Source organism: Ranitomeya variabilis, chromosome 1, assembly GCF_051348905.1.
Source record: "Ranitomeya variabilis isolate aRanVar5 chromosome 1, aRanVar5.hap1, whole genome shotgun sequence".
NCBI classification, from domain to species: Eukaryota; Metazoa; Chordata; class Amphibia; order Anura; family Dendrobatidae; genus Ranitomeya; species Ranitomeya variabilis.
In genome coordinates, this window is record NC_135232.1 from 74,305,797 (window position 1) to 74,322,335 (window position 16,539).

Here is a 16,539-nt window from a genome sequence, read left to right on the forward strand (position 1 = left end):
AGGTTCAGCATTTTCAATAAAAACAAACAAAATCTGCCAGCGCCCATGAGAAGAATGAAACCCCACGTTTCTCAGAGCTTCTCCCATTTACATGTGGGAAAATGCTCCAGAGATTGACGATCACCACAAAGTACAAATCAGCTTCCCAGGAAGAGAAATTCTAATGTACTGACTCAAAGGTGGGCATCACGTTATGTAATCTGAAGTCTGCAGGTAAAGCTTGTGGATATTAGGTATATACTGTTTATGGTCAGCTGATGGACCGCAATGCAAATAAAAGTGTGATAAATATTGATAGGGAGCTAGAAAAAGCTAAATGTGAAGAGCAGAAGTGACATCAAAGTCCCATTGTTCCTAGGACTGTGTTATATAATAATAATATAATAATAATAACAATGTAATACTGCTACAACTAATAATGCAATAATAATGTAATACTGATAATAATAATAATAATAATAATAATAATAATAAATCAGGCAGGCTAATGCTCTTATCGCAAAAAATATTTTCATTAGGAAAATAAGCATATAGAACATAACAACCAATATACTGGATTAATCAATAAATAACATTATACTTTTTTGTATTAGTAGTTCCTTGGCTTATTTCCATACATTCACTGCAAAAAAGAAACTGTGCTATCTGCAGTTAAGTGTCAGCTCATAAATAATTTCCCAGGACTTTCCCATGTCTACTTCCTGCTCACACATCTTGGCAATTCTTACATAGGTCCCTGGAGAAGTGCATATAGAAAAGGCGTAAGCAAATGTTCCTTGCAAACACTGTGGACTTAGATACATGTGCTTCTCACAAAATTAGAATATCATCAAAAAGTTAATTTATTTCAGTTCTTCAATACAAAAAGTGAATATCATATATTATATAGAGTCAGTATAGACAGCGTGATCTATTTCAAGTGATTATTTCTGTTAATGTTGATGATTATGGCTTACAGCCAATGAAAGACCAAAAGTCATTATCTCAGTAAATAAACATTGAAATAGATCAGTCTGTAATGACTCGACATAATATATGAGTTTCACTTTTGTATTGAAGAACTGAAATAAATTAACTTTTTGATGATATTCTAATTTAGTGAGAAGCACTTGTAAGAAGATGGATACGATAGATAGATAGATCTAAAGATAGATGTATTATATGTGAGGATGTGGACTGTCTTACCAAGTCCGTACCCTGAAGACAACCACCGTATGCATATGTGTAATGTGAACAGTGTTATACGTTTTATGCATTTAATGTGTGTGTATAATCCCTATGTAATATGTTATGGTTATGTGTAGAACAGCAGGCAGATGCTGAAATCTGATGATAGTTTATACAGATAAGTCTTTACAGATAAATGGAAGCAAGGGTTATTAGTAATGTACAGTACGAGATAAGGAATAGTAAATGTTAGGTACAGGCCCACAGATGGGAGGGGAATAGTGTTAATAAAAGGAGAGAGACTTCCTTGTTATGCGTGATATGGAGTGGTGGAAGGTATAAGCAAGTTCTTCGTGGAACTAAAGTGTAATGTGCTGCGAGGGCCAACATGGGCCTATCACTCACGGCAGTGGATTGCCATACAACTCGTTCATGAGGATCCATATGTCAGGCCCTGGACCTCAAGTTTGGTGTTGGCTGTTGGGGCCATTGAGCATATCACACCTGCAGCTCTGCAGAGGAAGATGGACACGAATTCTCAAAGGCGATGTAGAGGGATCCCTAGAGGTAGTGGGGACAGCAGGAAAAGAGAAACTCTATTGAGAGCGAGTTTCAGGACTGAAGTTATGTCTGGTACCTGAGGGAAAGACAGTAGCCTATTGTGCCCTATTCCACATGCTCCACCTCTCAGTTTGTTTTTCCACACATTTGTGCATTCTTCTGCTAGATTAAAGGACTCTAAACTCTCAAAGGGTATGAGACCCTTTTTGTCCCTATGTACTTGTGCTACTTAAAGGTACAGTTAGCAGCAAAAGGGGAGGAAATGGATGACCTGATGATTCGCCTGGTCAGGACTATATGGACTGCATCCCTCAATGGACTGTGTTAATTACACCTTTGTTGTAAAAGAGGGATCGTATGAACTGTGCTCATGGACTTATGAGTACAGATGGGCAGACACCTGGATGTTCGGGTCCAGCGGGTTTGGCGGAACAGTTACAGAACAGTACCTGGATTCCATTCACTTGAATGAGGGTCTTGAACATCCAGTGTTTGCCATGTTGTCGTGTGCATGAGAGTGAGGCAAACACTGCTTCTGATCGGCGGTAAAATCATCACCACCAGTCAGACAGCCGCAGTTCCCATGCTGTGATCGGAGGTATAAAATTTACCTCTGGTCACGGGTGTCAGCTGATGGGACTACTGCTTCTATAAGCCGATGCCTGCTGCTGCTAATAACAGCGAGAGCAGGTGGCGACTGATGGGAGTATTCATCAGCCAGCGCCTGCGCTCTAAATAAATAATAAAAACAAAAAAATGGCATGGGTTCTCCTGTATTGTTGATAACCAGTCAGGCAAAACTCAACTGTGGACTACAACCTTCAGCTGTCAGCTTCAGCAAGGCTGGTTATCAAGAATAGAAGGGTCCCCACTCCGATTTTAAAATTATTTAAATAAATAATTTTAAAAAATGATGTGGGTTTTCCTCCATTTTTTACAACAAGTCAAGCTGAAGCAGACAGCTGGCGGCTGGTATACTCAGGCTGGAAGGGGCCATGGATATTGGCCCCTTCCAGCCTAAAAAAAGAAGCCCGCAGTCGCCCAGAAAAGGCGCATCTATCAGATACGCCAATTCTGGTGCTTTGCCCTGTAGCTGTGACAAGTGGGGTTCATATTTGTGGGGTTGATGTCACCTCTGTATTGTCCAGTGACATCAAACTCACAGATTAGTAATAGAGAGGTGTCTATACGATGCTTATTTATTACTAATCATTCAGTTATATTGTAAATAAAGACACAGCCAGAATACATTTCTTTATTTGAAATAAAACAAAACACACTTTCACTTTTTAAGCACTGCCATATGCATATGTGTCATGTGATCAGTGTTATGCATTTTATGCATTTAATGTGTATGTAAGTACATGTAAAATCCCTATAATATGTTATGGCAATGTGTAGAAAACCAGGCCAAATGCCAAAACCCCATGGTAGTGTATAAAGATAATTGTTTCTAGATAAAATGAAGCAAGAATTATTAGCAATATACATAAGGAATAGTTAATGTTAGGTACAGGCCCACAGATGGGAGGGGAATAGTGTTAATACAAGGAGAGGGACTTCCTAGTTACAGTATGTGTGGTTAGGAGTAATGGTAGATTTAAGCAAGTTCTTCGTGGTGCTAAAGTGCAGTGCACTGCTAGGGCTAACATGGCCCTATCACTCGGGACAGTAGATTGCCATATAACTCATTTATGTTGATCCATTTATCTGGCCGGGACCTCAAGATTTGGCACTTAGGCCATCCGGCACATGGCACCTGCAGGCCTGCAGGGAAAGATGGACACAGATCCTCAAACGTGGAGGATAATGGAATCTGGGTGCACTGCCACCAATGAAGCGGGATCCCTAGAGGTAGTTGAGGCAGTAGGAAATAGGATACTATATCGGGAAAGAGAGTTAGGGCTAAAGTTATGTCCGGTACCTGAGGGAAAGACTGTAACCTATTGTACTCTATTCCACATGCTCCACTGTAATAATTGTGACTAGTGTTGAGCGATACCGTCCGAAACTTGAAAGTATCGGTATCGGAAAGTATCGGCCGATACCGGCAAAGTATCGGATCTAATCCGATACCGATACCCGATACCAATACAAGTCAATGGGACTCAAGTATCGGACGGTATCCCTGATGGTTCCCAGGGTCTGAAGGAGAGGAAACTCTCCCTCAGGCCCTGGGAACCATATTAATGTGTAAAATAAAGAATTAAAATAAAAAATATTGCTATACTCACCCCTCCGGCGCAGCCTGGACCTCACCGAGGGGACCGGCAGCGTTCTTTGCTTAAAATGCGCGCGTTTCCTTCCTCCCGTGACGTCACGGCTTGTGATTGGTCGCGTGCCGCCCATGTGGCCGCGATGCGACCAATCACAGCAAGCCGTGACGTAATTTTCAGGTCCTGAATGCCAAATTCTAGGCATTCAGGATTTTAAAATTACGTCCCGGCTTGTGATTGGTTGCGTGCCGCCCATGTGGCCGCGACGCGACCAATCACAGCAAGCCGTGACGTAATATTCAGGTCCTGAATGCCTAATTCTAGGCATTCAGGATTTTAAAATTACGTTCCGGCTTGTGATTGGTCGCGTCGCGGTCACATGGGCGACGCGACCAATCACAAGCCGTGACGTCACGGGAGGCAGGAAACGCGCGCATTTTAAAATTACGTCCCGGCTTGTGATTGGTTGCGGCACGCAACTAATCACAATCAAGCCGTGACGTAATTTCAGGTCCTGAATGCAGAATTCTGCATTCAGGACCTGAAATTACGTCACGGCTTGCTTGTGATTGGTTGCGTGCCGCAACCAATCACAAGCCGGGACGTAATTTTAAAATGCAGAATTCTGCATTCAGGACCTGAAATTGCGTCACGGCTTGCTTGTGATTGGTTGCGTGCCGCAACCAATCACAAGCCGGGACGTAATTTTAAAATGCGCGCGTTTCCTGCCTCCCGTGACGTCACGGCTTGTGATTGGTCACGTCGCCCATGTGACCGCGACGCGACCAATCACAAGCCGGAATGTAATTTTAAAATCCTGAATGCCTAGAATTAGGCATTCAGGACCTGAAAATTACGTCACGGCTTGCTGTGATTGGTCGCGTCACGGCCACATGGGCGGCACGCAACCAATCACAAGCGGTGACGTCACGGAAGGAAGTAAACGCGCGCATTTTAAGCAAAGAATGCTGCCGGTTCCCTCGGTGAGGTCCAGGCTGCGTCGGAGAGGTGAGTATAGCAATATTTTTTATTTTAATTCTTTCTTTTACACATTAATGTTGTTTCGATACCGATACCCGATACCACAAAAGTATCGGATCTCGGTATCGGAATTCCGATACCCGCAAGTATCGGCCGATACCCGATACTTGCGGTATCGGAATGCTCAACTCTAATTGTGACCTGTTCAGTAAAAGTTTGAATGTTGAAAAGCAGTTGGTCTTCCATGGATTGTGTGCGGGGCAAAGACAATAATGAATCAGGCGTAAATGTCAGTGGTTAATAGGTCAGAATTATAGTTATAGGAGTATGTACAACCTAATATTACCTTCTAGGGCAAATATCCTTTCTCCCAATGATTCCACAATGGTTGACAAAGCCAATTCTTCGGAGACGTTAAAGAAGTGTTTGTCTTTTGGCTCGCTTGCAATAGAAAGTATCTCATTGACCAACTTCTCTGTGCTTATGTTACCTCTGTTGTAGCTTCCAAGAATCTAAAATGATAATAAATAAATGTAAATTACAAATTTCATTATGTAAGTTAAACATACATATCGCTATATGCAGTGGTGACACTACAGTCCTATGGGCCCAAGTGCAAAATTTGGACCGGGACCCCCACTAGCAGGTTGGCAAGATCTGTGAAACCCTGTAAATTAATGTCCTCTGTCCTATAATAATGTTCCTCGTCCTAGCCCCCATCATGTAATAATGTCCACCATCCTGTAATGATATGTACTAAACATATGCAACCATGCAGCCTGACATTTAGATGTAGCAGAGCTAGACCCATCATGGGACAAATGGATTATCATCTTCTCTGCGGAAAAGTGAGGAATATTGTTGTTTGTTTTTTAACTCTTTTGCAGAATACAATGATGTCGGTGGAATGTGTGAGGTCGTAAGTATGGCTTAAAGGGAATCTGTCACCCCAAAAATCGTATATGAGATAAGGCCACCGGCATCAGGGGCTTATCTACAATTTTATGTAATGCTGTAGATAAGCCCCCGATGTAACCTGAAAGGTAAGAAAAACAGGTTATATTATACTCACCCAGGGGCGGTCCCGCTGCGGTCCGGGTCCGATGGGCGTAGCGGTCTGGGTCCGGCGCCTCCCATCTTCATACGATGACGTCCTCTTCTTGTCTTCCTGACGCGGCTCCGGCACAGACGTACGGGCAGAGCAAAGTACTGCAGTGCGCAGGCGCCGGGCCTCTCTGACCTTTCCAAGGCTATTAATGTCAGCCCGCAGCTGGCTGCATAGCCTTTGCTGGTTATTAGAGATGGGCAAACCCGAACAGTAAAGGTAGGCGTCCGTACCGAACACCTACTGTTCTGGGAAGTCTGTGTTACTGTTTGGCTTTGGCTGCCTGAACACCGGGTGTTTGTCACGCTGTCATATGCATAACAGCGCGGCAAACATCATTTCTGATAGGAGATGAAATCATCACTGCCGGTCAGAGAGCCACGGTTCCCATGCTGTCAAAGGACAGCTTGAGCGCTCAGCTGTGATCGGAGGTATAAAGTTTACCTCCAGTCACTGGTGTCAGCTGATGGGACTACTGCTCTTATCATCTGACACCTGCTGCTGCTAATAACAGCAAGAGCAGGAGTGGCTGATGGGAGTATTCATTAGCCAGCTGCTGCGCTGTAAATAAATAATTTTAAAAAAACGCATGGGTTCCCCTGTATTTTTGATAACCAGCCAGGCAGAATTCACAGCTGAGGGCTGCAACCCTCAGCTATCAACTTCAACAAGGCTGGTTGTCAAGAATAGAGGGTCCCCCACTGTATTTTTTAATTATATAAATAATTTTAAAAAATGTCGAGGGGTCCCCCCCATTTTTGACAACCTGCCTTGCCAAAGCAGGGTCACTGAGTCTGCACTCACAGCAGCTCATTCAGCAGTGGTTCTCAGCCTGGACAGTCGCATCTTCACACTGTCCAGGTTGAAAACTGTTTTTCCCCAGACATGGATTATGGCATGGGACAGAACGACCGACAGGTAAGGGATATTGTTGTTTTTTATTTTTGGTTTATTACAGGAGAACGAGGGCTTTGGTGTAATAGGCGATAGGTGAGTATAACTGTGTTTGTTATTTTTAATTTAAAAAGTAAAACTGTGTTTTGTTTTATTTCTAATAAAAGACTTTATTCTGGCTGTGTCTTTATTTACCATACAACTATAGGATTAGTAATGGATAGGTGTCTTACAGACGCTTCTCCATTACTAAGCCGTGGGCTTGATGTCATCTGACAATACAAAGGTGACATCAACCCCACAAATATGAACCCCACTTGCCACCGCTACAGGGAAAGTAGAAAGAGCCAAGCAAAGTGCCAGAATTGTCGCATCTAATAGATGTGCTTTTTCTGGGCGGCTGCGGGCTGCTATTTTTAGACTGGGGGGACCCAATATCCATGGCCCCTTGCCAGCCTGAGAATACTAGACCCCAGCTGTCTGCTTTGGCAAGGCTGGCTGTCAAAAATGGGGGGACCCCTTGTTATTTTTTTTATATTATTTATTTAAATATTTAAAAAATACGGCGTGGGGACCCTCTAGTCTTGATAACCAACCTTGTTGAAGCTGGCAGCTGAGTGTTGCAGATCCAAGCTGTGAGTTTTGCCTGGCGGTTATCAAAAATACAGGGGAATCCACGCTATTTTTTTTTGCATTATTTATTTACAGTGCAGGAGCCAGCCAATGAATATTCCCATCCGCCACTCTGATCTCACTGTTATTAGTGGCAGCAGGTGTCGGATGATGAGAGCAGTAGTCCTATCCACTGACTCCAGTGACCGGAGGTAAACTTTATACCTCCGATCACAGCTGAGTGCTCACACTGTCTTTTAACATCATAGGAAATGCGGTTCTCTGAGTGGCAGGGATGATTTCACCGCTGATCATAAGCGGTGTTTGCAGCAGCGCTGTCATGCACACTGGATGTTAGGGACCCCCATTCAAGTGAATGGGGTCTGGGTTCAGTTCCTGGTACCTGAACCTGAACTTTTTGTTACTTTTGTAATTGTTCAGTCGAACCCACCGGACCCAAACATCCAGGTGTCCGTCCATCTCTACTGGTTATTAATTATAGGAGGACCCTACATCATTTTTTTTAGGGTCCCCCATGTTAATAGCCAGTAAAGGCTAAGCATACTGTTTTGAACTGATATTAATAGCCTGGGAAGCACCATGGGTACTATCCCTTCCCAGGCTATAAACATTGGCCTCCAGACATCGGCTTTCCCTCTGCTGGTTAAGAAAATTACATGGGAGCCCACGCCATTTTTTCAGAAAAATAATCTTTTATTTATTAAATACATGTACAGTAAGCTGCACACACACTGTACTAATTGTATCTGTCACTGACATCTATATTATTTTATGTAATCCACCTATTCTATATTGTTGGCTCCTGCTGCGATTTTACAATACACAGCTGCTGGATTGCCGGCTTTTCATATATACAGTGCCTTGCAAAAGTATTCGGCCCCCTGGAACTTTTCAACCTTTTCCCACATATCATGCTTCAAACATAAAGATACAAAATGTTAATTTTTGGTGAAGGATCAACAACAAGTGGAACACAATTGTGAAGTTGAACGAAATTTATTGGTTATTTTAAATTTTTGTGGAAATTCAAAAACTGAAAAGTGGGGCGTGCAATATTATTCGGTCCCTTTTACTTTCAGTGCAGCAAACTCACTCCAGAAGTTCATTATGGATATTGGAATGATCCAATGTTGTCCTAAATGCCTAATGATGATAAATATAATCCACCTGTGTGTAATCAAGTCTCTGTATAAATGCACCTGCTCTGTGATAGTCTCAAGGTTCTGTTTGTAGCACAGAGAGCATCATGAAGACCAAGGAGCACAACAGGCAGGTCCGTGATACTGTTGTGGAGAAGTTTAAAGCTGGATTTGGATACAAAATGATTTCCAAAACTTTAAACATCCCAAGGAACACTGTGCAAGCGATCATATTGAAATGGAAGGAGTATCATACCACTGCAAATCTACCAAGACCCGGCCGTCCCTCTAAACTTTCATCTCAAACAAGGAGAAGACTGATCAGAGATGCAGCTAAGAGGCCCATGATCACTCTGGTGAACTGCAGAGATCTACAGCTGAGGTGGGACAGTCTGTCCATAGGACAACAATCAGTCGTACACTGTACAAATCAGGCCTTTATGGAAGAGTGGCATGAAGAAAGCCATTTCTCGAAGATATCCATAAAAAGTGTTTTTTAAAGTTTGCAACAAGACACCTGGGAGACACACCAAGCATGTGGAAGAAGGTGCTCTGGTCAGATGAAACCAAAATCAAACTTTTTGGCAACAATGCCAAACGATATGTTTGGCGTAAAGGCAACACAGCTCATCACCCTGAACACACCATCCCCACTGTCAAACATGGTGGTGGCAGCATCATGGTTTGGGCCTGCTTTTCTTCAGCAGGGACAGGGAAGATGGATAAAATTGATGGGAAGATGGATGGAGCCAAATTTTTGTTTGGTTTTGATCAAAAGTTTACATACCCTGGCAGAATTTTTGCTTTCTTGGGCTTTTTTGAGAGAATATGAATGATAACACCAAAACGTTTTCTCCACTCATGGTTAGTGGTTGGGTGAAGCCATTGTTTGTCAAATTACTGTGGTTTCTCTTTTTAAATTATAATGACATCAATCATATATATGTACTCGCATGACCCTTGCATTACACTCGTGAGACTCTCGGCAGGGAGACTTGGACGGGTTATTCATACGTTTAGTGTGACTCCAGCCTATAGGTGTTTATCCAGCTGTCAGGTTCCTTTTAAATACCATTTAAGATCAATATTTTGTTAGAAAAATATGGATGCTTTTAGTGTGCATAGTGTGCATAGTCATTTAATTTAGCAAGCCATTACAAAATACTTACAGCAATGGCATAAGTTTCAATCCCATCACGTTCACATTCACCAGTCACATTTTTCAAGAGAAAACCATCGTGAGATTCCCCATCTGTCACAACCACCATGACTTTCTTTACTCCTCTCCGAGCACCTCTTTCTTCACTAAAGGCTTCTTTTCTGAAATATTCAACAAATGTCGGGTATTGGTGTGTGATCATGTCAGTAAGGCCGGGGTCACAGTTGTGAGTGCAATGCGAGAAACTCAAGTGAGTCTCTCGCATCAATACCCAGCACAGCTGCCGGCACTCGGGACCCGAGCATGCGGCTGTATGTGTTTCTATGCAGCTGAACACTCCGTTCCTGAGAGCCGGTGGCAGTGCCGGGTATTGATGCGAGAGACTCATGCGAGTTTCCCACATTGCACACGCAAGTGTGATCCCGGCCTAAGTTTAGGACTCGTGTTCTGGGTATGGAGATGAAGATAAGGCACTGACCTCAGAGACTGAGGCAGAAGCAGCAGGAGAACAATAAACATAGAATGTAAAAACATATTTAAATCCTTCTTGACATGACGATTTTCCATTTTTTGTTTATTTTATTTTTTCCTCCCCTTATTCCAAGAGCCATAGCTTTTTTATTTTTCTGTCCATATAGATGTATGAGAGCTTGTTTTTTTGTAGGACGAGTTGTAGATTTGAATGGCTTTAATAATTTTACAATAAAGTGAAAATGGGAAATAAAATCCAAGAGCAGTGAAATTGCAAAAAAAATGGCATTCTATAATTGTTTTGTTTTTTTTTGCTTTCATGTTATTTATTGTTTTGTAAAAATTACTTGTCAGTGTGATTCTCCAGGACAGCATTGTCACAGCGATACCAAACTTGTATAATTTTTTTTTTTTCTTTTAAATTAACTTGTGACGCTAGTTTCCGAGACCAATAATGTTTTCTTTTTGTGGTTGTAGAAGCTTGTTTTTTGCATGACAAGCTGACATTTTGATTTATACCATTTTGCAGTTGATATGGCAGCTTATTAGCTTTGTACTGTACTTTTTCAAAGAGCTGTGGCAACCAAAAAATGCAATTCTGGTATTTTATTTTTTTTCGCATTAACACATGTACTGATTGAGTAAATTAATTGTATATTTTTTGACAGACTGGACTTTTATAGACCCCATAATACAAAATATGTGTATTGTATGTTTTTTTTTTATATATTTCTTTATTATTAATGGTTGAAATTTTTTTTTTCAATTTGTCAGTTTCCTTGGGGAATCACCTTATACTAAATCAGTCTCCTAAGAGACTAGCTGTTGTGAAATTGGATTTTGGGCTCCCCCGGTGGCCACTGGTGGAATTGAACTGGTGTGCATCATCCTCTCTGTTCACCTGTTTCCATCAGGATGTGGGAGTCGCTATTTAGCCTTGCTCCTCTGTCACTTCCATGCCGGTCAACATTGTAATCAGAAGCCTTTCTGTGCATGTTCCTGCTGCTAGACAACTCCCAGCTAAGTTGGACTTTAGTCCTTGTTTGTTTTTGCATTTTGTTCCAGTTCACAGCTGTAGTTTCGTTTCTGTGTCTGGAAAGCTCTTGTGATCTGAAATTGCCACTCTGATGTTATGAGTTAATACTAGAGTCTTAAAGTAATTTCAGGATGGTGTTTTGATAGGGTTTTCAGCTGACCATGAAAGTGCCCTTTCTGTCTTCCTGCTATCTAGTAAGCGGACCTCAATTTTGCTAAACCTATTTTCATACTACGTTTGTCATTTCATCTAAAATCACCGCCAATATTTGTGGGGGCCTCTGTCTGCCTTTCAGGGAAATTTCTCTAGAGGTGAGCCAGGACTATATTTTCCTCTGCCAGGATTAGTTAGTCCTCCGGCCGGCGCTGGGCGTCTAGGGATAAAACGCAGGCTACGCTACCCGGCTACTGTTAGTTGTGCGACAGGTTTAGTTCATGGTCAGATTAGTTTCCATCCTTCCAAGAGCTAGTTCTTATGTTTGCTGGGCTATGTTCTCTTGCCATTGAGAACCATAACAGTTTGACCGGCCCGAAAGGGTTAAATTAATTGACAGAGAAAGGAGAGAAAAGAGAAGTCTGCTGAAGATTTTTTTTTTTTTTTTTTTTCCATCAGTTCTGAGTGTGCTTGTAATTGAATCTCTTGCAAGTCTGCCTATATTGCAGCCTTTCTCTCTCTCTCTCTCCTTCTAATCCTGGAATGGCTCTGTGTTCACCTGTTTAAAATGGATATTCAGAGTTTAGCTGCAGGTTTGAATAATCTCACCACGAAAGTTCAAAATTTACAAGATTTTGTTGTTCATGTTCCTATATCTGAACCTAGAATTCCTTTGCCTGAATTTTTCTCGGGGAATAGATCTTGCTTTCAAAATTTCAAAAATAATTGCAAGTTGTTTTTGTCCCTGAAATCTCGCTCTGCTGGAGATCCTGCTCAGCAGGTCAGGATTGTGATTTCCTTGCTCCGGGGCGACCCTCAGGATTGGGCTTTTGCATTGGCTCCAGGGGATCCTGCGTTGCTCAATGTGGATGCGTTTTTTCTGGCCTTGGGGTTGCTTTATGAGGAACCTCAGTTAGAACTTCAGGCGGAAAAGGCCTTGATGTCCCTATCTCAGGGGCAAGACGAAGCTGAAATATACTGCCAGAAATTCCGTAAATGGGCTGTGCTTACTCAGTGGAATGAGTGCGCCCTGGCGGCAAATTTCAGAGAGGGTCTCTCTGATGCCATTAAGGATGTTATGGTGGGGTTCCCTGTGCCTGCGGGTCTGAATGAGTCCATGACAATGGCTATCCAGATCGATAGGCGTCTGCGGGAGCGCAAACCTGTGCACCATTTGGCGGTGTCTACTGAGAAGACGCCAGAGAATATGCAATGTGATAGAATTCTGTCCAGAAGTGAACGGCAGAATTTTAGACGAAAAAATGGGTTGTGCTTCTATTGCGGTGATTCAACTCATGTTATATCAGCATGCTCTAAGCGTACTAAGAAGCTTGATAAGTCTGTTTCAATTGGCACTTTACAGTCTAAGTTTATTCTATCTGTGACCCTGATTTGTTCTTTATCATCTATTACCGCGGATGCCTATGTCGACTCTGGCGCCGCTTTGAGTCTTATGGATTGGTCCTTTGCCAAACGCTGTGGGTATGATTTGGAGCCTCTTGAAACTCCTATACCCCTGAAGGGGATTGACTCCACCCCATTGGCTAGCAATAAACCACAATACTGGACACAAGTAACTATGCGGATTAATCCGGATCACCAGGAGATTATTCGCTTTCTTGTGCTGTATAACCTACATGATGTGTTGGTGCTTGGATTGCCATGGCTGCAATCTCATAACCCAGTCCTTGACTGGAAAGCTATGTCTGTGTTCAGCTGGGGATGTAAGGGGACGCATGGGGACGTACCTGTGGTTTCCATTTCATCATCTATTCCCTCTGAGATTCCTGAATTCTTGACTGAATATCGTGACGTTTTTGAAGAACCTAAGCTTGGTTCATTACCTCCGCACCGGGAGTGCGATTGTGCCATAGATTTGATTCCGGGTAGTAAATACCCTAAGGGTCGTTTATTTAATCTGTCTGTGCCCGAACATGCTGCTATGCGAGAATATATAAAGGAGTCCTTGGAAAAGGGACATATTCATCCTTCGTCATCTCCCTTAGGAGCCGGTTTTTTCTTTGTGGCTAAGAAAGATGGCTCTTTGAGGCCGTGCATTGATTATCGGCTTTTGAATAAAATCACGGTTAAATATCAATATCCGTTGCCACTGCTGACTGATTTGTTTGCTCGCATAAAGGGGGCCAAGTGGTTCTCTAAGATAGATCTCCGTGGGGCGTATAATTTGGTGCGAATTAAGCAGGGGGATGAGTGGAAAACCGCATTTAATACGCCCGAGGGCCACTTTGAGTATTTGGTGATGCCTTTTGGTCTTTCAAATGCCCCTTCAGTCTTTCAGTCCTTTATGCATGACATTTTCCGTGATTATTTGGATAAATTTATGATTGTGTATCTGGATGATATTTTGATTTTTTCGGATGACTGGGACTCTCATGTCCAGCAGGTCAGGAGGGTTTTTCAGGTTTTGCGGTCTAATTCCTTGTGTGTGAAGGGTTCTAAGTGCGTTTTTGGGGTTCAAAAGATTTCCTTTTTGGGATATATTTTTTCCCCCTCTTCCATCGAGATGGATCCTGTCAAGGTTCAGGCTATTTGTGATTGGACGCAACCCTCTTCTCTTAAGAGTCTTCAGAAATTTTTGGGCTTTGCTAACTTTTATCGTCGATTTATTGCTGGTTTTTCTGATGTTGTTAAACCATTGACTGATTTGACTAAGAAGGGTGCTGATGTTGCTGATTGGTCCCCTGCTGCTGTGGAGGCCTTTCGGGAGCTTAAGCGCCGCTTTTCTTCCGCCCCTGTGTTGCGTCAGCCTGATGTTGCTCTTCCTTTTCAGGTTGAGGTCGACGCTTCTGAAATCGGAGCTGGGGCGGTTTTGTCGCAGAGAAGTTCCGATTGCTCCGTGATGAGACCTTGTGCTTTTTTCTCGCGTAAATTTTCGCCCGCCGAGCGGAATTATGATGTTGGGAATCGGGAGCTTTTGGCCATGAAGTGGGCTTTTGAGGAGTGGCGTCATTGGCTTGAGGGGGCTAGACATCAGGTGGTGGTATTGACTGACCACAAAAATCTAATTTATCTTGAGTCCGCCAGACGCCTGAATCCTAGACAGGCGCGCTGGTCGTTGTTTTTCTCTCGGTTTAATTTTGTGGTGTCCTACCTGCCGGGTTCTAAGAATGTTAAGGCGGATGCCCTTTCTAGGAGTTTTGAGCCTGACTCCCCTGGTAATTCTGAACCTACAGGTATCCTTAAGGATGGAGTGATATTGTCTGCCGTTTCTCCAGACCTGCGGCGGGCCTTGCAGGAGTTTCAGGCGGATAGACCTGATCGTTGCCCACCTGGTAGACTGTTTGTTCCTGATGATTGGACCAGTAAAGTCATTTCTGAGGTTCATTCTTCTGCGTTGGCAGGTCATCCTGGAATCTTTGGTACCAGGGATTTGGTGGCAAGGTCCTTCTGGTGGCCTTCCCTGTCTCGAGATGTGCGAGGCTTCGTGCAGTCTTGTGACGTTTGTGCTCGGGCCAAGCCTTGTTGTTCTCGGGCTAGTGGATTGTTGTTGCCCTTGCCTATCCCGAAGAGGCCCTGGATGCACATCTCGATGGATTTTATTTCGGATCTTCCTGTTTCTCAGAAGATGTCTGTCATCTGGGTGGTGTGTGATCGTTTCTCTAAGATGGTCCATTTGGTTCCCCTGCCTAAGTTGCCTTCTTCTTCCGAGTTGGTTCCTCTGTTTTTTCAAAATGTGGTCCGTTTGCATGGTATTCCGGAGAATATCGTTTCTGACAGAGGTACCCAATTCGTGTCTAGATTTTGGCGAGCATTCTGTGCTAGGATGGGCATAGATTTGTCTTTCTCGTCTGCTTTCCATCCTCAGACTAATGGCCAGACCGAGCGGACGAATCAGACCTTGGAGACATATTTGAGGTGTTTTGTGTCTGCAGATCAGGATGATTGGGTTGCTTTTTTGCCTTTAGCGGAGTTTGCCCTCAATAATCGGGCCAGCTCTGCCACCTTGGTGTCTCCCTTTTTCTGTAATTCGGGGTTTCATCCTCGATTTTCTTCTGGTCAGGTGGAATCTTCGGATTGTCCTGGAGTGGATGCTGTGGTGGAGAGGTTGCATCAGATTTGGGGGCAGGTAGTGGACAATTTGAAGTTGTCCCAGGAGAAGACTCAGCTTTTTGCCAACCGCCGGCGTCGGGTTGGTCCTCGGCTTTGTGTTGGGGACTTGGTGTGGTTGTCTTCTCGTTTTGTCCCTATGAGGGTTTCTTCTCCCAAGTTTAAGCCTCGGTTTATCGGCCCGTACAAGATATTGGAGATTCTTAACCCTGTGTCCTTCCGTTTGGACCTTCCTGCATCTTTTTCTATTCATAATGTTTTTCATCGGTCATTATTGCGCAGGTATGAGGTACCGGTTGTGCCTTCCGTTGAGCCTCCTGCTCCAGTGTTGGTTGAGGGCGAGTTGGAGTACGTTGTGGAAAAAATCTTGGACTCCCGTGTTTCCAGACGGAAACTCCAGTATCTGGTCAAATGGAAGGGATACGGTCAGGAGGATAATTCTTGGGTGACTGCCTCTGATGTTCATGCCTCCGATTTGGTCCGTGCCTTTCATAGGGCTCATCCTGATCGCCCTGGTGGTTCTGGTGAGGGTTCGGTGCCCCCTCCTTGAGGGGGGGGGTACTGTTGTGAAATTGGATTTTGGGCTCCCCCGGTGGCCACTGGTGGAATTGAACTGGTGTGCATCATCCTCTCTGTTCACCTGTTTCCATCAGGATGTGGGAGTCGCTATTTAGCCTTGCTCCTCTGTCACTTCCATGCCGGTCAACATTGTAATCAGAAGCCTTTCTGTGCATGTTCCTGCTGCTAGACAACTCCCAGCTAAGTTGGACTTTAGTCCTTGTTTGTTTTTGCATTTTGTTCCAGTTCACAGCTGTAGTTTCGTTTCTGTGTCTGGAAAGCTCTTGTGATCTGAAATTGCCACTCTGATGTTATGAGTTAATACTAGAGTCTTAAAGTAATTTCAGGATGGTGTTTTGATAGGGTTTTCAGCTGACCATGAAAGTGCCCTTTCTGTC

General features: G+C 43.5%; 1 protein-coding gene across 2 annotated transcripts in view; it reads right to left on the reverse strand.

Annotated features, from left to right (window-relative positions):
- ITGA1 (integrin subunit alpha 1) overlaps positions 1–16,539 on the reverse strand; it is a 286,895-nt gene that overhangs the window by 126,305 nt on the left and 144,051 nt on the right. For both annotated transcript variants that reach the window (XM_077285259.1, XM_077285250.1), the window contains exons 8-9: positions 9,866–10,016; positions 5,272–5,437 (exon numbers count right to left, since the gene is read on the reverse strand). In XM_077285259.1, the coding sequence (XP_077141374.1) occupies positions 5,272–5,437; positions 9,866–10,016 (317 nt within the window). The remainder of the gene's footprint in view (positions 1–5,271; positions 5,438–9,865; positions 10,017–16,539) is intronic.